The following is a 23,107-nucleotide window of genomic DNA, read 5'->3' as shown; positions in this document are numbered from 1 at the left end:
TACTTCCTGTTATCTGCTGCGTGTCTTTACAGAGAAGATGTATGCCTGATACAAATACAGCCAGACAGCCCAGACGTGGGTATCAGCACATTCTAGGCAGGTGTGGATGAGGTTCATCCCGCTGCAGCTAACCTCATTCACAGGTCATATACAGTACAGTATGGCTGCTGTGTCTGTGTCTGCGTTTGTGTCTGTGTGTGTATCTGTGTTTGTATTTTTTCATCTGTGTCTGCATTTGTGTCTGTGTATCTGTGTTTTGTATTTTTTGTCTGTGTCTGCGTTTGTGTCTGTGTGTGTATCTGTGTTTTGTATTTTTTGTCTGCGTTTGTGTCTGTGTGTGTGTATCTGTGTTTTGTATTTTTCGTCTGTGTCTGCATTTGTGTCTGTGTGTGTATCTGTGTTTTGTATTATTTGTCTGTGTCTGCATTTGTGTCTGTGTGTGTATCTGTGTTTTGTATTTTTTGTCTGTGTCTGCATTTTTGTCTGTGTGTGTATCTGTGTTTTGTATTTTTTTGTCTCTGTCTGCGTTTGTGTCTGCATTTTTGTCTGTGTGTATATCTGTGTTTGTATTTTTGTGTGTGTCTGCGTTTGTGTCTGCATTTGTGTCTGTGTGTATGTCTGTGTTACTATTTTTTGTCTGTGTCTGCGTTTGTGTCTGCGTTTGTGTCTGTGTGTATGTCTGTGTTAGTATTTTTGTCTGCGTTTGTGTCTGCATTTGTGTCTGTGTGTATGTCTGTGTTAGTATTTTTTGTCTGTGTCTGCGTTTGTGTTTGTGGCTGTGCCAGACCACGTGTATACCGCTATAGTATTGCAGTCTTTGTTCTGTCATGCAGCAGCTTCCATCAAGCTCTACTGTGTGGTCGTCATAACCACACATTTTCCATCTCGTACAGAGGAATTCTATTCATTTTGATTGTATCACACAGAGATGGCTAATGAGATTCATTAGAAAGGGGGTTTTGTGCGTCGCTGTTTCGACGCAACCTGCCCCGCTGGAGTAGAACGACTCTGACGTGTTTCTTTGTCTGCTCTGCAGTCGGCTAGTTTTCACCGAAACGCTCGTTCCACTCATGAATGCCCGCCATGGAAAGGTTTTATTGGAGCGAATAGACAAACTGCCAGTCTGACCAGGGCAGGACTCCCAGCATGATCCAGGGTAGGGCGTGGCACCGATGACCTTCCCGATGCCTTCTTTCCTCCCACGGCGGAGAGACTCATGACTGGGGTGAGATGTGAACATGGCAGAGAGGGTGGCTGCTGAGTGCCCATTCAGAGTGGCACAGTAATGGGTGCTCTCTGCCCATTCAGAGTGGCACAGTAATGGGTGGTCTCTGCCCATTCAGAGTGGCACAGTAATGGGTGGTCTCTGCCCATTCAGAGTGGCACAGTAATGGTTCCTCTCTGCCCATTCAGAGTGGCACAGTAATGGGTGGTCTCTGCCCATTCAGAGTGGCACAGTAATGTGTGGTCTCTGCCCATTCAGAGTGGCACAGTAATGGGTGGTCTCTGCCCATTCAGAGTGGCACAGTAATGGGTGGTCTCTGCCCATTCAGAGTGGCACAGTAATGGGTGCTCTATGCCCATTCAGAGTGGCACAATAATGGGTGGTCTCTGCCCATTCAGAGTGGCACAGTAATGGGTGGTCTCTGCCCATTCAGAGTGGCACAGTAATGGGTGGTCTCTGCCCATTCAGAGTGGCACAGTAATGGGTGCTCTATGCCCATTCAGTGGCTGATCTCCTCATTATTCAAACTGCCTATTGCAAAGTTCCAGTCCAAACTGGGTAGCAGCAGACACTTCTCTGGCTAGCCAACCAGCCAGCCAGTCAGCCAGCTAGCCAGCCAGCTAGCTCCTCCCATCATGCATTCTTTTCTTCTGTCTTTTTGCCGGGGGAATAAAAAGGTCTGTTTGCGTTTAAAAAGAGCAGATGTTAGTGAAGAGTTCTGGCACTGCTTGCTGTGCTCTCTACCCCTCGCAGCGTCTAACCGAATGCTTTATATGCACTGCAGATTGTAACAGAGAGGCGAGACCCTGAAAGAGACCTGCTCATGCCTTTACACTAGTTATCCTATCTACCGATAACCAAAAACAAAAACCTCTGAGAAATGAAATTGAATTGTTTTTCTTTTTTACCCCCAACCTTAGTACTGTTCTCTCTTGCAGTTATTTTTAGACCGGCTTCAGTTGCACATTGGATCACGCAACTTGTGGGTGTGTGACGCCTGTACCTTTACCCTGTGGTGTAGAGGATGAGTAACCGTTGAAAAGTGCGAATACGCCCTCGCACATGGTGCTCAGCACCACAGAGAAGACTGGGACACCATCTACTTTACATCAGTGACTAACGCTCCAAACGTTCAGCTCAGCTCTAGCCTCTCTTGTCCAAAAACCCTTAGCTGACGGTGCGGAGGTGGTCGATGAGAATGCAACAGTAGCTACATATCCTCCCCAAGCTGCCTGCTCATATCTCAGACTGGGATGATCCACCAATCCGGGATGCTCCCGGGCATATTTCTGCCTTATCTGTCTTTAAAAAGACCCATGAGGTGAAACACTTTTCTTGTAAGATATTCGCATATCGCATATACACTTGCAAAATCCCCCCCCCCCAAAAAGCACGGCGCAAAGCATTAGCATTACACCGTGGCTGTATTGTTGCGAATCACTTTTAGATACTACGTCACTGACAGATACGACTGCGCTGTTGGAGCTAGGAACACAAGCGCTTAGCTCTACGCCCGCGGAAACACCCGCTAAATATGTGTACGCGACCAATCAAATTTGACTTCCTTCGACGGCCGCAGTAAGGCAACGCACCGAAACCAGGATCACACTTATGAACGTTTCCTGGAGCCCCGAGGAAAAGTTGTCTCGGTTCCTGTGAAAACATCCTGGTCAGACCACGCACCGCAGCCTACTCCGATGAGAGACCTTTTCACCAAAATATCACCCATCCACTGGGGCTTCTTAATAAGATCCTCTTGCTAGCCACGCTTCCGTTCCCATCTCCCAAGGGCCCGGGCTGAATGTAGGCCAGGACACTGGCAGCCTTGCCTGGCAGCTCTAGCTCTACATAAGACGTGTACAACTGATGTAAATGTTTAGTCCATAATGATATGTATGTTCAGAAGCTAATGGCCTTAGTTTTAGGGTCACTAAAGGGTTGTCAGGGCATGTGCTACTGAGTATTACTGCAGAGTGATTCTGTTCACTGGACATGAAATATTGATGCCCTGTTCAACTCGGAAACTTCCCAAATGAGGCTTGTGTCTCTGTTGCAGCTCCGTCATGGCAGAACGTTCTCCAGTTGCTTCACACACACGCATGCGCGCGCACACACACACACACACGTACACGAGGGGCGGGAGGTTAACACACCTCTGTGTGTGTTTGTAAGGGGGGTGGGCTAATCGATAGTGAGGGCTGTAATTGATTGGGCTGGCCCGGCCTCTCTTCATCCTGCAGAAACCAGACACCCTCTGGAGGGACGGGGGAGGGCTGGCTGGGTTTACTGCATGTGAACCCCAGCCCGCCCGTGGTGCACGGTGCACCATTGTATGAGAGGGATAGAGACGGAAAGTGATACCCACTGCAAGGAATTTCACAGTGGCTAGATGGTGGAATGTTCAGGGATTTATTTCCCACTTTGGTATTCCGTCATTGAGAGTCTATGAGTTCATCCATGGAAATATATTGACCAATTCACCTTTTGTGTCCTGTATTTAACGTCGTTATAACTTCGTTGTTTTATTCCTCTCAATGCTAGACTCCCCAGAGCTCTCCACCTTCAGCACCCGTCTACCACGGACCCTCCCGGACCTCTGTTGCCATGGAGCTGGACTTTGGCCATTTCGACGAGCGAGACAAGCCCCGTAACCAGCGGGGCGGGCGCATGAACGGGCTGCCCAGCCCCACCCACAGCGCCCACTGCAGCTTCTACCGCACGCGCACCCTGCAGGCTCTCACCAACGAGAAGAAGGCCAAGAAGGTGCGGTTCTACCGCAACGGAGACCGCTACTTCAAGGGCATCGTGTACGCCGTGGCCGTGGAACGCTTCCGCACCTTCGACGCCCTCTTGGCCGACCTGACGCGCTCCCTCTCCGACCACATCAACCTTCCCCAGGGGGTCCGCTTCATCTTCTCCATCGACGGAACGCGCAAGATCACCACCATGGACGAGCTGGAGGAAGGTGAGCTCACAGGGGGGCTGGGTGGTAGGTAGGCAATGGGGGGGGTCATGGACGAGCTGGAGGAAGATGAGCTCACAGGGGGCTGGGTGGTAGGTAGGGAATGGGGGGGGTCATGGACGGGCAGGAGGAAGGTGAGCTCACAGGGCGCTGGGTGGTAGGTAGGCAATGGGGGGGGACGAGCATGGACAAGCTGGAGGAAAATGAGCTCACAGGGGGACTGGGGGACTGGTGGTAGGTAGGCAATGGGGGGGTCATGGACAAGCTGGAGGAAGGTGAGCTCACAGGGGGACTGGGTGGTAGGTAGGCAATGGGGGGGGGGGGGGTCATGGACAAGCTGGAGGAAAATGAGCTCACAGGGGGACTGGGTGGTAGGTAGGCAATGGGGGTCATGGACGAGATCATGGACGAGCTGGAGGAAGGTGAGCTCACAGGGGGCTGGGTGGTAGGTAGGGAATGGGGGGGGTCATGGACAAGCTGGAGGAAGGTGAGCTCACAGGGGGGCTGGGTGGTAGGTAGGCAATGGGGGGGTCATGGACAAGCTGGAGGAAAATGAGCTCACAGGGGGACTGGGTGGTAGGTAGGCAATGGGGGTCATGGACGCTGGAGATCATGGACGGGCTGGAGGAAGGTGAGCTCACAGGGGGACTGGGTGGTAGGTAGGCAATGGGGGTCATGGACGAGGTCATGGACGAGGCTGGAGGAAGGTGAGCTCACAGAGGGGCTGGGTGGTAGGTAGGCAATGGGGGTCATGGGGTCATGGACGAGCTGGAGGAAGGTGAGCTCACAGGGGGCTGGGTGGTAGGTAGGGAATGGGGGTCATGGACGAGGTCATGGACGAGCTGGAGGAAGGTGAGCTCACAGGGGGCTGGGTGGTAGGTAGGGAATGGGGTGGGGGGGGGTCATGGACGAGCTGGAGGAAGGTGAGCTCACAGGGGGCTGGGTGGTAGGTAGGGAATGGGGGGTCATGGATGAGCTGGAGGAAGGTGAGCTCACAGGGGGCTGGGTGGTAGGTAGGCAATGGGGGGTCATGGACGAGCTGGAGGAAGATGAGCTCACAGGGGGCTGGGTGGTAGGTAGGGAATGGGGGTCATGGACGGGCTGGAGGAAGGTGAGCTCACAGGGGCTGGGTGGTAGGTAGGGAATGGGGGGTCATGGACGGGCTGGAGGAAGGTGAGCTCACAGGGGCTGGGTGGTAGGTAGGGAATGGGGGGGTCATGGACGAGCTGGAGGAAGGTGAGCTCACAGGGGGCTGGGTGGTAGGTAGGGAATGGGGGGGGTCATGGACGGGCAGGAGGAGGGTGAGCTCACAGGGCGCTGGGTGGTAGGTAGGGAATGGGGGGGGTCATGGACGAGCTGGAGGAAGGTGAGCTCACAGGGGGCTGGGTGGTAGGTAGGGAATGGGGGGGTCATCATACTTCAGTGTTATTACATGTTTAGACTCCTCGTAGTCCTCTTTTTTGTGCTTAGTTTCCCTCTGTGAGTGAACCGTATCATTCTACGGTCTGTTAATGTGATGGTGACACAGCAGTAGTCTGATGGAGATCACCAGCCGAGTGTGCCATCGCCTGTAACGCTGGAAAGATTGGGAGGCGCAAACGTCTTCTGCTATGAGATTAAGAGACTGTCTGGCCAGTCGAGCTGTAATCTGTAATCGGCTGTAATCGCAATATATATTATAAGGATAATCCGAGGGTTTTACTGTGGGATGGAGCCGTGGGGACAGTATGCTAGGCTAGTTTACCCAGTGTCCTCCAGAGACTCTGCTAAATGCCGGTAGTTAGTGAGCAGCCGAGCAGTCACGACAGTCATGCTGTTTAGCCTCAATAATTCATACCAGGGATTCACTCAGCGCCCCAGGAGCCACAGAGCAGTGGTCTCAGTATGTCTAGAGCAGACCTATCACAGCATCAGAACATCAGCTAGGTGGACTCTCCTGACATGTGGAGCTGCGGTTGTGCCAGAATACTTCTATGTTGGCGTAACACTTTACTACTCTCTTCGGGGGGAAAAGGGTTCCAAAAAGGGTTCTTCGGCTGTCCCATGTAGAACCCTCTGTGAAAAGGGTCCTGCATGGAACCCAAAAGGCTTCTACCTGGAACCAAAAGGGTTCGACCTGGAAGTGAAATGGGTTCTTCAAAGGGTTCTCTTATGCGGACAGCCGAAGAAACATTTTAGGTTCTAGATAGCACCTTTGTTTTCAAGTGTGTGCCACTGTTATGACTGCTTTACTGTATCCCCGAGTCTCTCTGAAGGCTAATGGAGTAGGATAATGATGCATTTTACTGTATCCCCAGGCCTCTCTAAAGGCTAATGGAGTAGGATAATGATGCATTTTACTGTATCCCCAGGCCTCTCTAAAGGCTAATGGAGTAGGATAATGATGCATTTTACTGCATCCCCAGGCCTCTCTAAAGGCTAATGGAGTAGGATAATGATGCATTTTACTGTATCCCCAGGCCTCTCTAAAGGCTAATGGAGTAGGATAATGATGCATTTTACTGCAGCCCCAGGCCTCTCTAAAGGCTAATGGAGTAGGATAATGATGCATTTTACTGAATCCCCAGGTCTCTCTGAAGGCTAATGGAGTAGGATAATGATGCATTTTACTGTATCCCCGGGTCTCTCTGAAGGCTAATGGAGTAGGATAATGATGCATTTTACTGTATCCCGGGTCTCTCTGAAGGCTAATGGAGTAGGATAATGATGCATTTTACTGTATCCCCGGGTCTCTCTGAAGGCTAATGGAGTAGGATAATGATGCATTTTACTGTATCCCCGGGTCTCTCTGAAGGCTAATGGAGTAGGATAATGATGCATTTTACTGTATCCCCGGGTCTCTCTGAAGCCTAATGGAGTAGGATAATGATGCATTTTACTGTATCCCCGGGTCTTTCTGAAGGCTAATGGAGTAGGATAATGATGCATTTTACTGTCAACCTGATCACCCTCGTCCTTTATCGTCATCGTCCTCATTGTCAGTAGGGTGGATACAATTGTCATTGAAATGCATGGCGTCTCGGTGGCATGTACACGTGGAATTCTCCCCAACGGAAGTGTAGACTAGAGCCTTTACAGCAGTGAGAGGGCTTGGCAGCCAGGAATTGGAAAACGGTTCCTAAATGGAGCCTGTTGGAGCCACCCATCCCCCTGAAGCTGGAGCTCAGGCATCATTCTGTTTGAGGAGCAGACAGACGGGGGTCTCTGCCCGTTTCCTTGGCGTGATGTAACGTCTCCTCCCCTCATTACGGGGACTCCTCCACCTTTGATCTGAGCACTGAGTCTCAGACACTGCAGACTTATCCACAGGGGAGTCTTCCAGTCAGATCAGCAATCTCCCTGTGGCTGAAGCAGGATATCATGAAGGCTGCTGGTTCTCGTACTGTGTCATATTAATATCCCCTCAACAGCAGGAGTACAGCAGGAGTACTTTATTCCTTGTTTGAAAGGGGTTCTGTAACTGTATATGAAACAGGCTCTGCCGGGAATGAAGTGATACATAGTCTGGGGAGACTGACAGGTAGGTGGAGCAGAGCCCCCCCCCAGCTGATTCCCTGTACAGGGAGAGGGAAATAGGAGGCCTCCCTCCCCAGCTGGTTCCCTGTACAGGGAGAGGGAAACAGGAGGCCTCCCCCCCAGCTGGTTCCCTGTACAGGGAGAGGGAAATAGGAGGCCTCCCCCCCCAGCTGGTTCCCTGTACAGGGAGAGGGAAACAGGAGGCCCCCCCACCCCCAGCTGGATCCCTGTACAGGGAGAGGGAAACAGGAGGCCTCCCTCCCCAGCTGGATCCCTGTACAGGGAGAGGGAAACAGGAGGCCTCCCTCCCAGTTGGTTCTCTGTACAGGGAGAGGGAAACAGGAGGCCTCCCTCCCAGTTGGTTCTCTGTACAGGGAGAGGGAAACAGGAGGCCTCCCTCCCAGCTGGTTCCTGTACAGGGAGAGGGAAACAGGAGGCCTCCCTCCCAGCTGGTTCTCTGTACAGGGAGAGGGAAACAGGAGGCCTCTCTCCCCAGTTGGTTCTCTGTACAGGGAGAGGGAAACAGGAGGCCTCCCTCCCAGCTGGTTCCCTGTACAGGGAGAGGGAAACAGGAGGCCTCCCTCCCAGTTGGTTCTCTGTACAGGGAGAGGGAAACAGGAGGCCTCCCTCCCAGTTGGTTCTCTGTACAGGGAGAGGGAAACAGGAGGCCTCCTCCCAGTTGGTTCTCTGTACAGGGAGAGGGAAACAGGAGGCCTCCCTCCCAGCTGGTTCCCTGTACAGGGAGAGGGAAACAGGAGGCCTCCCTCCCCAGTTGGTTCTCTGTACAGGGAGAGGGAAACAGGAGGCCTCCCTCCCCAGTTGGTTCTCTGTACAGGGAGAGGGAAACAGGAGGCCTCCCTCCCAGTTGGTTCTCTGTACAGGGAGAGGGAAACAGGAGGCCTCCCTCCCCAGTTGGTTCTCTGTACAGGGAGAGGGAAACAGGAGGCCTCCCTCCCAGCTCCGTGTAATGTTGCTGCCTTCCAGGGGAAATGGATCATATTGTGGCCCATTAATAGAATAGAAATAGATCTTACTGCTACTTAGCGTTATGAAATATTTCAGCTGATATTATGCTGCCAGATTGGGCATTTGCCAGCTGGGAAAGGCTCTACGGTCATTAAAAGGGATGATTTGAGGAAAAGAAAGAGAGTCTGCATGTTTGGAGTACAACCACAGAGGAAGATACAGTAAAAGCGAGGACAAGTTATAAACCAATGAGGGTAGGACCATGAAAAATAAATGAGTAGTGAATGATTCTGTTCTATGTCGAACCTTTGGGTTCCTTACCTTGAGACCACACTCCTCAGAGTAGGAGAATCCTGTAATCTTACGCAATGGCTTGTCCTCTCGACACGTGTGACCTGGGAATTCAGTGTCCTCTGCCACTGTTGTTTAAGTCCCTCCCTGAACGCCATCTGCCCCGGAGGCAGACTTTTTCAATTACACTCAACACCCCTGGCTAATTGTGCTGTTCACTTCCCCTCCCCTCGATGCCCTCACTTCCTCCTTTCTTCCTCTCTGACACATCAACCCTTCTGTCTTCTAATCTTTCTGCTCGTCTCTTTTATGACTGGAATGAATAGGAACAGAATTGGCAGAATTATTTTCCAAAAAGCTTGGAAGCCCTAGAGGTTGTTTTTTTTTTCTAGGAAAGGGGCTTGGCGGGCGGGGTGAAATGAGGCTGGGATTATGCAAATTAAACAAAGACATAAACCCTGGCTTAATTTGATCAAAATGAGGTGATCATCTCTTCCATTTGAGCTGCTTAGGAATGAGAGAGGGAGGGGGGAGGGGCGTCCGGGTGTGACTTGGGGGTGTTTGTGTACTGTGTGTGTGGGGTGGCCCCGGCGGGCCAGAGGAGACAAGGTATGTCACAGCAGGGAGAGTGAGTGAGATGGTTTGCTTGTGTGCGTGTGTGTGTGTGTGTGTGTTTCTGCAAGAGAGCGAGTTGTATGTATGTATGAACGTGGGGTGGCGAGAGGAGGGCAGTTCACCTTGCTGCTCTTCCTCTTTCGGGACATAATCGAACAAGGGGCGGCAGGTAGCCTAGTGGTTAGAGTGTTGAAAAGTCGCAGGATCGAATCCCCGAGCTGACGAGGTACAAAATCTGTCGTTCTGCCCCTGAACAAGGCAGTTAACCCACTGTTCCTAGGCCGTCATTGAAAATACCAATTTGTTCTTAACTGACTAGTTAAATCAAGGTTAAATAGAAATTCCTCTGCACTGTATTATCCCCACTGCCCTTTGTATGGTGCTGCTGTGGCACAGGGAGGGGAGCCCTTAGCCAATGGATGTCCCCTGGATCTCCCTGAGAGAGTGTCTGACTGTCTGGGGAAATGGAAATGAAGGAACGATTGGAGGAGAATTGACGTTGAGAATTTTTGATTCGAAAAAGAAAGAAGGAGCCTGTTATGAAAAACAGACAGAGAGATGGAGAAAGGGTGGAGGAGGTGTGGCTGGCTGCTCCTCTTTCTCATTTAGGTCACTTACACAGTGCAGTGCATGTAGGGAAAGCAGCCCAGGCAGCTGAGGAAGGCTTACACGACACATGATACAGTATTAGCCTGAGCCAGCTGCCACACCACCTTACAGGCCTCTAGTCCTTACTGTACTCTACCGTGAAGAGTCATAAAGAGCTCAGCCCAAGCTGCCAGTCCACCCAGGCAGAAGGCTTAGTGGGACTGGCTGACTCTTGTCCTTAGGTGAAATCAGGACCTGCTTACCTGGGTGGAAGAGTCGAGCACTGCCATTTATACTGTTGCTGGGCAAGTATGCCTACAGTGCAGATGTGCTCAGCCATAATAGTAACTCCGATGTAAAAGTATTGTAGGATGTAGTTGTCCTCCGTCCTTCTACTGAATCTGTGTGATCCGATGGAAGAGCGCTGTGCGTAAGGAGTGCCCTCTAGGTAGGTGCTGTCATAACGCTCTTTGAAGGGCTGTCTCTGCTGTCTCGATGCACCGCTACGCAGGACAGCCACAGTTTCAGACGCAGTGTTCTCTCTCACATGCGCGAGCCTAATTTATTCACTTTCCATTGGAAGAAACATCTACATAAATATACTTAAGAGTACGTTGGATCTCATGACGCGTGTCATGATTTTTTTTTTTAGCAGCGCAGGTGGGAAGAAGACAGACGTCTAGCAGAAATTCAGATTAGTATTCCGGCTAGACGGCGTTCATGTTAGACTCAAGTCGTTCACGTGCTTAGCCAATGTCCCCTTCTTTTCGGGGGGGCGGGGGGGGGGGACATCTTTACATTCCTTTATGAGTTCTCCAGGGATGTGCCTGCCATACAGTAGGCTATACATGATCCTGTCTCAGTGACAGCACTGGCTTTGCCTTCACCGTGTGCTGTCTGGGAGAAATGCCGTGAGTATAACGAGTAACCCTGTCAACCATGGAGAATGGAGATGCCTGCGCACATACACCCACCCACACAGGCAGATCTGGGAGAGTTGTGGGCTGACTCTGTGGAAGCAGAAGGCCCACTGATTTTCTAAGTGACGAAAAGCTTTGTTTTTTTGTCATATTTCAGTATTTGGATAGAGTTATGTTACATTACCTGCGTTACAAAACCAGCTAGCTAACCTACTGGTATTGCTACACTTGCTAAGTCTAGGGGCCCTAGGCCTAAACGGTCTGTGACCTGATTTAAGGTGTGTACTTATTTGAGACGTCGGAGTATGCAGACCGCGTTGTATGCATTGTGGCCCCCAGGAGACTGAGGGAAAAAGTCCTCGTCGCAGCGTTACTTTGTTTGAGTGGTTGCAGGCGGTACACTGTGATGTGACTCTATTTCAAATGTCTTTACAGATGTGGGTTGTTCATTTGATCACTCTTTTGTTGCTGGGAATTGTCCCACACAGCAGGAAATGCAAACTCGTAGTGTATTCAAGGTTTAAAAAGGCTTCTAAAGTTTGTCATTTCCACTTTACAATGTCGGACTTGATTTGCCTTTAACAAAAAATGTATCAACCCCTACAAAAAAAATCCATGAATTATAATCCACATAATAATTCACATTTCCTGTTGCTGCAGGATTATTTTCCTGCTGTAGCAAACTGGCTCAAATTAAGATTCTACATCTGTAAATTTAAAATAAATGTATATAGTTTCTACCCGTCGTCGGATCCCCTGGTAACACTGCTCTGCTGTTTGCCCTGTCCTCTGGTGTGTCATTGCTGCTCTGTCCCCTAGCTATCTCTCATCACCAGCCTCACATTACTGATGAGGTTTGTCTCCCAGCTGTTGCTCCTGTTTGCAGATTCCATCGGTCTTTTCTCTGCATCGCTTCCTCTCTCAGGGACAGGGGTCATCAGTTTATCCACTGACTGTCCTGCCTCTCCTCTCCCCTACCTGTAAACATTACACTCTCCTCTCCACCTCAGGGTCATGTGAATAGTAATACCTCATTTTCAGTCCCTTTTATTTACCTAGTCTCTATGTATATAAAAATGTTTATCCCCGAGTCTCTGAACTGCAGGGCGGTATAGGCGTTATCCTGTCAGTGGTCTAAAGCGGTGGCTCCCCAGGAATACCCCTGATTTACCCCCCCATGTGCATTTTAGCAGAAGGACTATGGTCTCATGAGTCTTCTCAAGTATCCCCTGTGGATAGGCCAAGTAACCCCAAGGGTCCTAGTACCCCTGGTTGTGAACCACTGGTCTATAGAGAAGACTATAATGTAGCTGGCCTGGAGTAACCAAACCGCTGAGCCACAGTGACAGGTCCCATTACACTCTCCTCCTACAGAACACTACCTACAGGTCACAGTTGATCCACAGGTCTTCATGAGCACTGTTCATAAAACTAGGACAAATGGGAGATCATTACTACTTCTAGGATCTATGATAATGCCATCAGCTGATGTTAAAGGCCTAGTGCATTAAAACACTTGATTTTCCTTTGTGTTATATATATTTCCACACTTGAAATAATATATAATACTGTGAAATTGTGAAAAGTATGATAATCCCCTTTTAGCGTAAGAGCTGTTTGAAAAAGCTGCCTGATTTTTCAGCCTGTTTTGGTGGGATGGAGTTTTGGCCTTGCCTTGTGACATCACCAGGCGATCAATTATGGAGTTTTGGTCTGCTTTGTGACATCACCAGGCGACCAATTATTGAGTTTAGCCTGCCTTGTGACATCACCAGGCGATCAATTATGGAGTTTTGGTCTGCTTTGTGACATCACCAGGCGACCAATTATTGAGTTTTAGCCTGCCTTGTGACATCACCAGGCGATCAATTATTAACTAATTGATCGCTTGGTATTGTCACAAGGCAGGCCAAAACTCCAGAAAGAGAGTCCAAACCTCTGCCAATAACTGCTACAGTAGTTTTCAGTTCACCCTTCCCCAGTCAGACCACTCCCAGACAGTTCTAGCAAAATTCTTGCTTGAGAAATTTCACTGTGCTAAGAATCAAATGTATTCCCCCTTTTTGACAATTTTCACTAAAAACAATCACAGTAGCTAGGTTTTCATCCAATTGGCGACAGATTTCCAATGGGAATAGTCCAAAATATGCATAAAGAAAATATGCGCATTGTCCCACAATTGGTGTGTTTCCACCAAACTGACATTGCAATTAAAAATCATAGTGCACACAAAATGTACTTTTTCGCTTAAGTTTTCATGTACCGAATAAAAATTGAACGTTCAATTTGTTTCCATCGCATTTCCAACTCTACCGATAGTTGTGTCACTAAAACTGTTGTGTTAAATAGAAAATGTGGTCTTGACACATGCTCTCTAGCCAACAGCTCATAGATGCAGTGCAGGTAGGCTCTGCGGTAGGTTAGTCTACATAATGAGAATATTTTCATTTGTCCGAACGGTCAGTCATGCATCGATCATCATGTCACTTGAATAAGACCCTCAACATTTATTGGAAAGGAGCATCAAGCTCATCACCTTGCACTTTCACCACCCTGTGGAGTTCACCATCATTTAATTAGTCTGTATCTTAATTCAAACTGCATGGTTTCCCGAGTCGTAGTGATTTAAATAAAAAAAAATACGGTATGACTTTACTCGCATAAAAAATGTGGATGGAAACGTGGTTACTAAGGTACTTAATTGTAATAGGACAGGACTAAAAACAAAGAAAATATAACTCATGTAAAATATACTGTGTCTGTAAAATGTACATAGTATGTATAAGCTGGTAGAAGCCTAAATGTTGTTGTTCATTAGTTTACTCCAGTTAGGGGGAGGGGTGGTAGGGTTAAAGGAAGATATATTTTAAAAAGATGTGTATATATATCCAGTACCAGTCAAAAGTTTGGACACAAGGGTTTTTCTTTATTTTTACTATTTTCTACATTGTAGAATAATAGTGAAGACATCAAAACTATGAAATAGCACATATGGGATCATGTAGTAACCAAAAAAGTGTTAAACAAATCTAAATATATTTTAGATTTTAGATTCTTCAAAGTAGCAACCCTTTGCCTCGATGACAGCTTTGCATACTCTTGGCATTCTGTCAACCAGCTTCATGAGGTAGTCACCTGGAATGCATTTCAATGAACAGGTGTGCCTTGTTGAAAGTTAATTTGTGGAATTTCTTTCCTTCTTAATGCGTTTGAGCCAATCAGTTGTGTTGTGACAAGGTAGGGGTGGTATAGAGAATATAGCCCTTTTTGGTAACAGACCAAATCCATATTATGGCAACAACAGCTCAAATAAGCAAAGAGAAACGACAGTCCCATCGTTTCTTTAAGACATGAAGGTCAGTCAATTCTTCAAAATTTCAAGAACTTTGAACGTTCTTTCAAGTGCAGTCGCAAAAACCATCAAGCGCTATGATGAAACTGGCTTTCGTGAGGACCACCACAGGAAAGGATGGGGTTGCGAGAAATGATTGGGGGAAAAAATGGGGTCCCCGCAGAAACGTTTGAATACCACTGGTGTAGGTGTCCCTAGAGTGCAGGTAGTTGAGTGTGAGCGGTGTAGTAGGAAGTCCAGAATATGAGTATGGACTTACTGTGTTTAAAAGAGGGACAGGATGAAGACACCCAGCACTTTAGCTTCAGGTATAATAAAACCCTCTTCACATCGCTGTATTAAACTAGGGTGAAGGAGTACTCATGAAGTGGTATGGCATTGCAGTATTGTATGTATGTGAGAGAGAGAGAGAGAGAGAGAGAGAGAGATAAAAAAGAGGGAGTGAAAGAGCACATCCGGGTCCTTTAAGTTTGATTGCTCCGTGTTCTGGATTTGCTATATTCCATCACTGGCTGGCATATCTCTGACGGAGCAGTCTCCTCCTGCTGTTTGATGATTGGGCAAGAGTTCAGTGCATGGGTCAGCACACTTTGGATTAGGTTAATGGAGATGCTCTAGCAATTATTGACAGGGAGGAAGCACAGGTCACTGGCCCATTTATACATGTATGGGAAAATAACTGCTAGTTTGTCGACACACTATCAGATTCAGTCGAGCTGGATTGCCCTATTTGAGAATGAGGCTGTTTTTCCATCCTCTTCACAAGTTTATGTTGTATCCATGCCTTTAGTATCAGATATAGTAGCATAGTATGCGTAGTTTACATAAGGATGTGTCGGTATTTTCTCCAAATACAAAAGTTATGAATATGATCTGCCGTTATGTGATATCTGACCTGATTATCCTACAGGTCATAACAGCCCACCTTTTCCCAATAGTATTGATGTCTCACATTGAAGCCAATCTTTCCTCAGGGAGTTGGAAACCAATGGGGACCTACTGAGGTTTTGAGATGTCCAACAAGGCGAATACTTTGTGTTCCTCACAGTGGTTTATGCTTCTCTCTGTCCTCTCCTCAGGAGAGAGCTACGTCTGTGCGTCCGAGAACATCTACAAGAAGGTCGACTACACGAAGAACGTCAACCCCAACTGGTCTGTGAACGTGAAGGCCTCGGCCAGCCAGAAGAACCTGCAGAGCCTAGCCAGTAAGCAGGCCAGCGAAGCCCGGGAGGGCAAGGAGTTTGTTCGGCCCAAGCTGGTGACGGTGATGCGGAGTGGCGTGAAGCCGAGGAAGGCCGTCCGCGTGCTGCTCAACAAGAAGACCGCGCACTCCTTCGAACAGGTGCTCACCGACATCACAGAGGCCATCAAGCTGGAGAGCGGCGTGGTTAAGAGGATCTACACACTGGACGGAAAGCAGGTCAGTCACGCTCTTACACACCTCACCTCATCACCCAGCCCACTGGGCACAAACTGGTTATACCACCGTTGTTTCAGCGTATTGTGATGTGGAATCTGTTGTTTTCAGGATAACATTTCAACCACAGAATAATGTCATCACGGTAACCAATTTTCAACTTAGACAAACCTTGTATGAAACATGTTGAATGTGTACCTTTGAAACAACATCGGATCTTCAACATAATATCCACGATAAGACAAAAGCAATAGTCTGGGCAGCACCTCCTACTGGAGAGTTGATTCCATCTCCAGCTATCTCGTCCATGGCCACATTTTCGGGTTACTTTAATAATAAATGTCTTCTTATATAATTATAGAAAGTGTGGATGTTAAATAAATAGATAGAATAGATAGAATGATTTATTTGACCATTTGAAACACAATACAACCACACATATGGATAATGCATTTACAATCATCGAGGATGAAAAACGTGTGAAAACGTGTGAAAACGTGTGAAAACGTGTGAAAACGTATTTCTGTCGTGATCCTCTTAAATAAATGGTTAAAAGAAAATACGAACATAAACATATTATTCCTAGGCTACACAGTAGACCTACTCGCCATACTTTGGTTACACACATAACACATGATAAAACGACGTTCGCGATTAGTATTTGATCATGTAGAGCATGCATGTTCAACATAGCGTGCATACGTTGTCACAGGTCTGTGGAGATCTTCACAATTGCTGTAACAATCTGTGCGGATTCTAAAACGGCATTGATCACTTGCACATGTGCTTTTCAACGTAACCTCAAATGCAATCCAGGTCATTTGGTTCTTCTATTAGATGAAGTACAGTGATAACACATTAAGTTGTTTTGTGAGTAAACAAAATATATGACATTGTATTCCCATTTGACCTTGGGAACCTTGTGCTTTGAAAGCTCAGTGAAACCTATAACACATTTTGATGACAACTAAAGAAAATAATCGTACATTCATTTTCCATTGGAAGATGGTTGAAAGCATAGTGGTAACACATTGGGAATTCAACAAACTTTTGGCTGTCTTTTCGAGTGGGTGCAAATAGGTTGGAATCTCATTGATCAGTGTATCTACCAAACATTACCCAAAAAGGGAGAGCCGAAGAACCCTTTTGGAACCCTTTTTCTAAGAGTGTATTCTCTATTGAGGCTCTAGGGAACATGCGAACTGGAGTAAGAGAAGGATTAAAAAAAGGCCACAACATAGCAGGCCACTGTGGTCAGGACAAAGCCCTCATTCACCCCAACCACAGAGACTATTATCTTCATTCAGCATCAAAGGAAACAGAAGCAACCACTGTGAGACCTGGGTTCCTGAGTGGCGCAGCGGTCTAAGGCACTGCATCTCAGTGCTAGAGGTGTCACTACAGACCCTGGTTCAATTCCAGGCTGTATCACAACCGGCGGTCATTGGGAGTCCCATAGGGCGGCACACAATTGACCCAGCATCGTCTGGTTTGGCTGGGGTAGGCTGTCATTGTAATTTCAAATATGTTCTTAACTGACTTCCAATACATATGGAAATAATCATGCAAATGTTTCCCTAGAAATAGTGATGAGGTCTGTGGGTAGCAAACAGTGTTTCAAAATAGACACAACAAAGGCTGATTTTTTTGTTGCCTGTATCCCTGAAGCAATAATATTGCTTCTGTGTACTGTAAGGCTTGTAACAAAACGCTAGGAGTCAGGAAGCAGGTGCAGAAGGGTTTAGTAAAGAAACGATACCGATGAACAAACATGAGAAGCGTACAGAATGTGAGGGAAAACAATACTACCTAATGACTGATGTCAACTGAGGGCTAAATAAAGGGGGAGTAAACACGGAGTAAATAATGACCAGGTGTGCGTAATGATGGGGAACAGATTGTGTAATAATTGTTGCCAGGACCGATGGTTAGTGGACCGCCGACGTCGATCACCGGAGGGAGGGAGTAGGAGTAGGCATGACAGTAACCCCCCCCCCCCCGAAGTACGGGGCAAGGCGCAGGACGACGTCGGCAAGGAGGACAGCCCCAAGGGCGAGGAGCAGGCCGGTACGGACAGCAGAGATGGAAATCCCGGATGATGTTTGGGTCCAGGATGTCTGCCACCGGGACACAAGAGCGCTCCTCAGGACCGTGCCCCTCCCAGTCCACCAGGTACTGGAGCCAACCCCCACAATGTCGGGAGTCGGGGAGGGACCTAACAGCATAGGAGGTGATTCGAGTGCGAAGGCATCAGCCAGGGGACCAGGAACCACCGGTCTGAAGAGGGAAACATGAAAGGAGGGTGAGTTCCAGTAGTTGGTGTGGAGTTTTAGGCGATAGGTTACCTCATTGAACCTTCAGAGGACCTTAAAGGGCCCCACAAACAGGTTCCTGGTGTAGAGCCAGACACAATCACCAGGATGGAATGGAGGATGGAGCCTCACTGCTGTGGTGGTCCGCCTGATCCTTTTGACGACGGACAGCGTGCTCAAACCACTCAACCACTGCAGGGGCTTCGGTCTGGCTTGGAGTCTACGGAGCCAGGGCCTGCTGATATCCCAGGACGCACTGGAAGGGAGTCAGACCGGTGGAGGAGTGACGAAGTGAGTTCTGGGCATATTCCGCGCAGGGAAGAAACACGGCCCACTCCCCCTGCCGGTCCTGGCAGTGATTCCTTAGGAACCGCCCCAGCTTCTGGTTGGTCCTCTCCACCTGCCCATTGGACTGAGGCTGGTACCCGAATGTGAGGCTGACCGTGGCCCCTGGTTTCTCCATAAAGGTTTTCCAGACCTGCAATGTGAATTGGGGACCACGATCGGAAACGATGTCCTCCGGAAGGCCATAGTGCCGGAAGACCTGCTGGAATAGTGCCTCAGCGACCTGGAGAGCGGTAGGTAGACCAGAGAGAGGGATAAAACGGCAGGATTTAGAGAATCTGTCAACAATCATAATAGTGGTAAAACCATCAGAAAGGGGGAGATCAGTTACAAAGTCTATGGACAGATATGACAAAGACCGCTGAGGCACGGGAAGAGGAAGTAGTTTCCTTGCTGGAGTGTGTAGGGGAGATTTTTATTGGGAACATACGTAACATGAGCTGATATTGTGGACAACGGCCTGCGCCAAGGTGGGCCACCAGTATTTATCGGAGAGGGATTGGATGGTGCGGGTGATACCTGGGTGTCCAGCGGTGAGGAATGTGTGTGCCCAGGTCAACAGCCGATCTCTCACCCCCATGGGGTTGTAGATGCGTTCTGGAGGGCAGGTAGCAGGAGCGGGTTCCCTCTCCAGAACCTGGCGGATGTCCACATCTACGTCTCAAAACACCGGGCCAACGATACGGGATGACAGATTGATGGGCTAAAGGACACTCACAGGCCCCTCCACCGACGTGAAAGCGCAGGGTACAAGAAGCAGGTCCTCCGGCTTCCTGGTCCCCAGGTGGTCATTCTCATCCTTGAGCAGGAGATGGTGGGGTTATGAGTTATGAAGTTGAATCCATGGGAGGCAGAGGATGACTTTGTGTACAGGTGCAGCGATGATAACGAAGGGAAGGCTTTCCTGGTGCACGGGTCCCACGGTGAGGATGAGTGGTGCTGAGATGTACGTTATTGTGCCAGAACCCAATGGTCACTTATCCAGGGATTGGACAGGAAAAGGAGAGGTGAGCGAGGGTCTGGTCGATTAAATTCCCTGCGGCACCAAAATCCACTAGAGCTGTAGAGACAACACCTGAGGGACAGCCTGCCAGTGAAATGGGAACCAGAAAGGGTTTAGTGGGAAACGATGATGATGGAATACTCACGGGGCCGCCCCTCTTCTCTAGTGGACCACGGGTTAGGACGAACCGGACACCTCTGAAGCTGGTGCCCCTCCTGGCCACAATAGGGAGCCCCAGCTGTCTCCAGCGATGCCGCTCTGCCGCTGAGAGGTGTGTGGCCCCACCTCCATGGGTTCAGGCATTGCCTCAGGACAGCCAAAGGAGGGAGGTGAGTGGCGAGGTGGGCTCATTCCATCCGCTGGAGGCTTCCACAGTCCGAAAGGTGAGGGTGTACTCCGCAGCGGTCTGGGCACCCTGCTGGAGTTGGAGAAGTCGCTCACCTCCCTCTCTGCCTTCTGGAGGATGGTCGAAGACCGCCCTGAACAGAGCCATGAACCTCTCATTGGAACCCAGCTCCTCCTCTCCTCTCTCCCAGATGGCCGTAGCCCACTCCCAACACCCGCCCGGTCAGCAGGGAAATGACTGTGGCACCCTTGGACCGCTTGGTGGTGGGGGTTCCCGTCTGATAGGCGAAATAGAGGTAGCACTGGAGTAGGAAGCCACGGCATTTTGATGGTCTACCGTCATGCTTCTCCGGAAGAGACAGTTGGGCATCGCTGATCTATGCGGACGGCTGGGTAGGCTGGGGGACTGGCTCACTGTGATGACCCGTGGTAGGAGGCCCTCTGTTAGGGGTATAGAGAGCCTCCCTGGTGGTGTCGAGGCAGTGGAGAACGCGGAGGACCTCCTCCATGGCCGTACCCAGTTGCGCCAGCTGGTGGTGATGTTGGTGGAGTAGATGACCCTGTTCGTCTGGAAGATGGTGTGATCCTCTGCTGCTTCCAGAGGGAGGTGACCTCCAGTATGTCAACAGATGTCAGACTAAGGTCACATTCAGCACTACTACCGCCAAGTCATTATACAAACATCTAAAACGAACTTTGAATGAAAAACATACCTAAGAAGTCTCTTGTGTTTAGTTCTGTCACTGTCGATATTGAGAGTCATTCTGACAAAGACCTATAATGCAGTCCCAGACGTATACTCATAGAAAATCTAGAACCTAAAAGGGTTATTCGGCTGGCCCCATAGGAAAACCCAGGTAGAGTCCTTTTGCGTTCCATGTAAAACCCTTTCCACAGAGGGTTCTACATGGAACCCAAAAGAGTTTTATCTGGAACCTAAAAGGGAGAGCCGAAGAACCCTTTTGAAACCCTTTTTCTAAGAGTGTATTCTCTATTGAGGCTCTAGGGAACATGCGAACTGGAGTAAGAGAAGGATTAAAGCAAGGCCACAACATAGCAGGCCACTGTGGTCAGGACAAAGCCCTCATTCACCCCAACCACAGAGACTATTATCTTCATTCAGCATCAAAGGAAACAGAAGCAACCACTGCGATACATACGGAAATAATCATGCAATGTTTCCCTAGAAATGCTGATATGTTCTGTGGGTAGCAAACAGTGTTTTAAAATAGATACAACAAAAGCTCATTTGTTTGTTGCCTGTAGCCCTAAAGCAATGACATTGCTGCTGTGTACTGTAAGGTTGGGGCGGTATCCTGCAACATGTACGCTGGGAGTCAGGAAGCAGGTGCAGAAGGTGAGTTTAGTAAAGAAACGATATCGATGAACATACATGAGAAGCGTACAGAATGTGGGGGAGAACAACACTACCTAATGACTGATGTCAACTGAGGGCTAAATAACGAGGGAGTAATCACGGAGTAAATAATGACCAGGTGGTTAGTAAACCGGCGATGTCGCCGGAGGGATGGAGCAGGAGTATTTGTGACGGTATTCTCCCTCCATGATATATCCAGATTTTCATATCGTCATACCATTTCTGTACCATACCGGGGTTTACGGTATTACCGAATGTGCACACAAGGGGCGCTATTTAAAGTATAAATAAATACATTAGGGGACGCACTAAACAATTTAGACAACAAGGACCTTGATCCAGGAGGGGGTTGATTGTCTCTGCTTTAACCAAGAAGCTTGGTCTTGACATCTAGCCACTTAGCTAGCAAGTTAGCAAACCAAATGCATAGCTGGAGCCCTGAGCTGGATGTCATTTATTCAACACATTTTTAGATTTCTGTTAGTTATACTTAACTTAGTTAAACGCAGCGGGGTTAGCACACACCCTTGCAGCCCCTGCGAGGCCCCCAACCCCCAAAAAACGTGGTTGAAGATCATACTCTCTGTATTTTCGAAACACCCCTTTTAAACGGTATAAGCGATGCAGTGTATCACCCAAGTCTAGCGTTCTGTTGACTTGGGAGAATGAAGTCACGCTATGTCACCCCAAAGACGTCTCATATTACCACAGTCAGGTTTTAACTGGACCGAGCTCTATTGCGTTTGTGCAGAGGTTGATCATCCCATTTTGGGTGGTGGTGTAGAACCTGAGTGGAGAAACCAACCGCTCTACAGCAGCACCAGGACGTGACGTTGAGTTCCATGGATCATGGGCGACTCACTGACAGGGTCCAACTCTCATCTGCCTGTGGAGACACACACACACACACACACACACACACACACACACACACACACACACACACACGTCCCTGACCTGACCAAGCAGCCCACCAGAAGGCTAAGGTGGAAAACATCATCAGGTGCAAAGGGCTGAGACCAAAGAGTGCAGCTCCTTCAGTAGGCCAGAGAGCTGGAGAGAAACATCACAAACTCCCACGGCGACCCATCGATCACCCAGTCAGAAAGGAAGGCAGACAGAGGGAGGCAGGAGATCTCCTTTGCTACGTTGGCTCCCTGGCCTGCTCTGGTCTACAAAGACCTGCTGTGGAGTGGACACCCATACAGTTCATGTTAATCAATATGTGAATAGACTCTCCCGTTTCATCGTACTCTTCAGACGAGGTAGGATAGAGCTCTACATCCCAAACGTGAGTAGGACATTGCCTGTTAGGAGTGGTTGTGATGCACCATAAGACAGATCCATATTTGAATAGCCAATATCCACTTTCATCTGTATACACTGCCAGAAAGCCACTCGGAAGTGCAGCAATTAGCAGCCGTAAAGATATGGAACCCTAGGAAGCTCTTTGCCACCTTCTCCTCCCTCCTGAATCCTCCTCCCCCTCCCCCCCCTCCTCCCTCTCTGCAGATGACTTCGTCAACCATTTTGAAAAGAAGGTCGACGACATCCGATCCTCGTTTGCTAAGTCAAACGACACCACTGGTTCTGCTCACACTGCCCTACCCTGTGCTCTGACCTCTTTCTCCCCTTTCTCTCCAGATGAAATCTCGCGTCTTGTGACGGCCGGCCGCCCAACAACCTGCCCGCTTGACCCTATCCCCTCCTCTCTTCTCCAGACCATTTCCGGAGACCTTCTCCCTTACCTCACCTCGCTCATCAACTCATCCCTGACCGCTGGCTACGTCCCTTCCGTCTTCAAGAGAGCGAGAGTTGCACCCCTTCTGAAAAAACCTACACTCGATCCCTCCGATGTCAACAACTACAGAC

General features: G+C 48.9%; 1 protein-coding gene across 4 annotated transcripts in view; it reads left to right on the top strand.

Annotated features, from left to right (window-relative positions):
• LOC115135628 (neuronal migration protein doublecortin-like) overlaps window positions 1-23,107 on the top strand; it is a 74,697-nt gene that overhangs the window by 5,702 nt on the left and 45,888 nt on the right. For all 4 annotated transcript variants that reach the window (XR_010464893.1, XM_065023573.1, XM_029670527.2 and 1 more), the window contains exons 2-3: window positions 3,767-4,190; window positions 15,515-15,855. Coding sequence is in view for 3 of the 4 variants with exons in the window: in XM_065023573.1 (XP_064879645.1) it covers window positions 3,830-4,190; window positions 15,515-15,855 (702 nt within the window). In the remaining variant the exon portion in view is untranslated. The remainder of the gene's footprint in view (window positions 1-3,766; window positions 4,191-15,514; window positions 15,856-23,107) is intronic.

Source organism: Oncorhynchus nerka, linkage group LG10 (genome assembly GCF_034236695.1).
Source record: "Oncorhynchus nerka isolate Pitt River linkage group LG10, Oner_Uvic_2.0, whole genome shotgun sequence".
Classification (NCBI taxonomy): Eukaryota; Metazoa; Chordata; class Actinopteri; order Salmoniformes; family Salmonidae; genus Oncorhynchus; species Oncorhynchus nerka.
This window is presented reverse-complemented; position numbering and strand designations above follow the sequence as displayed.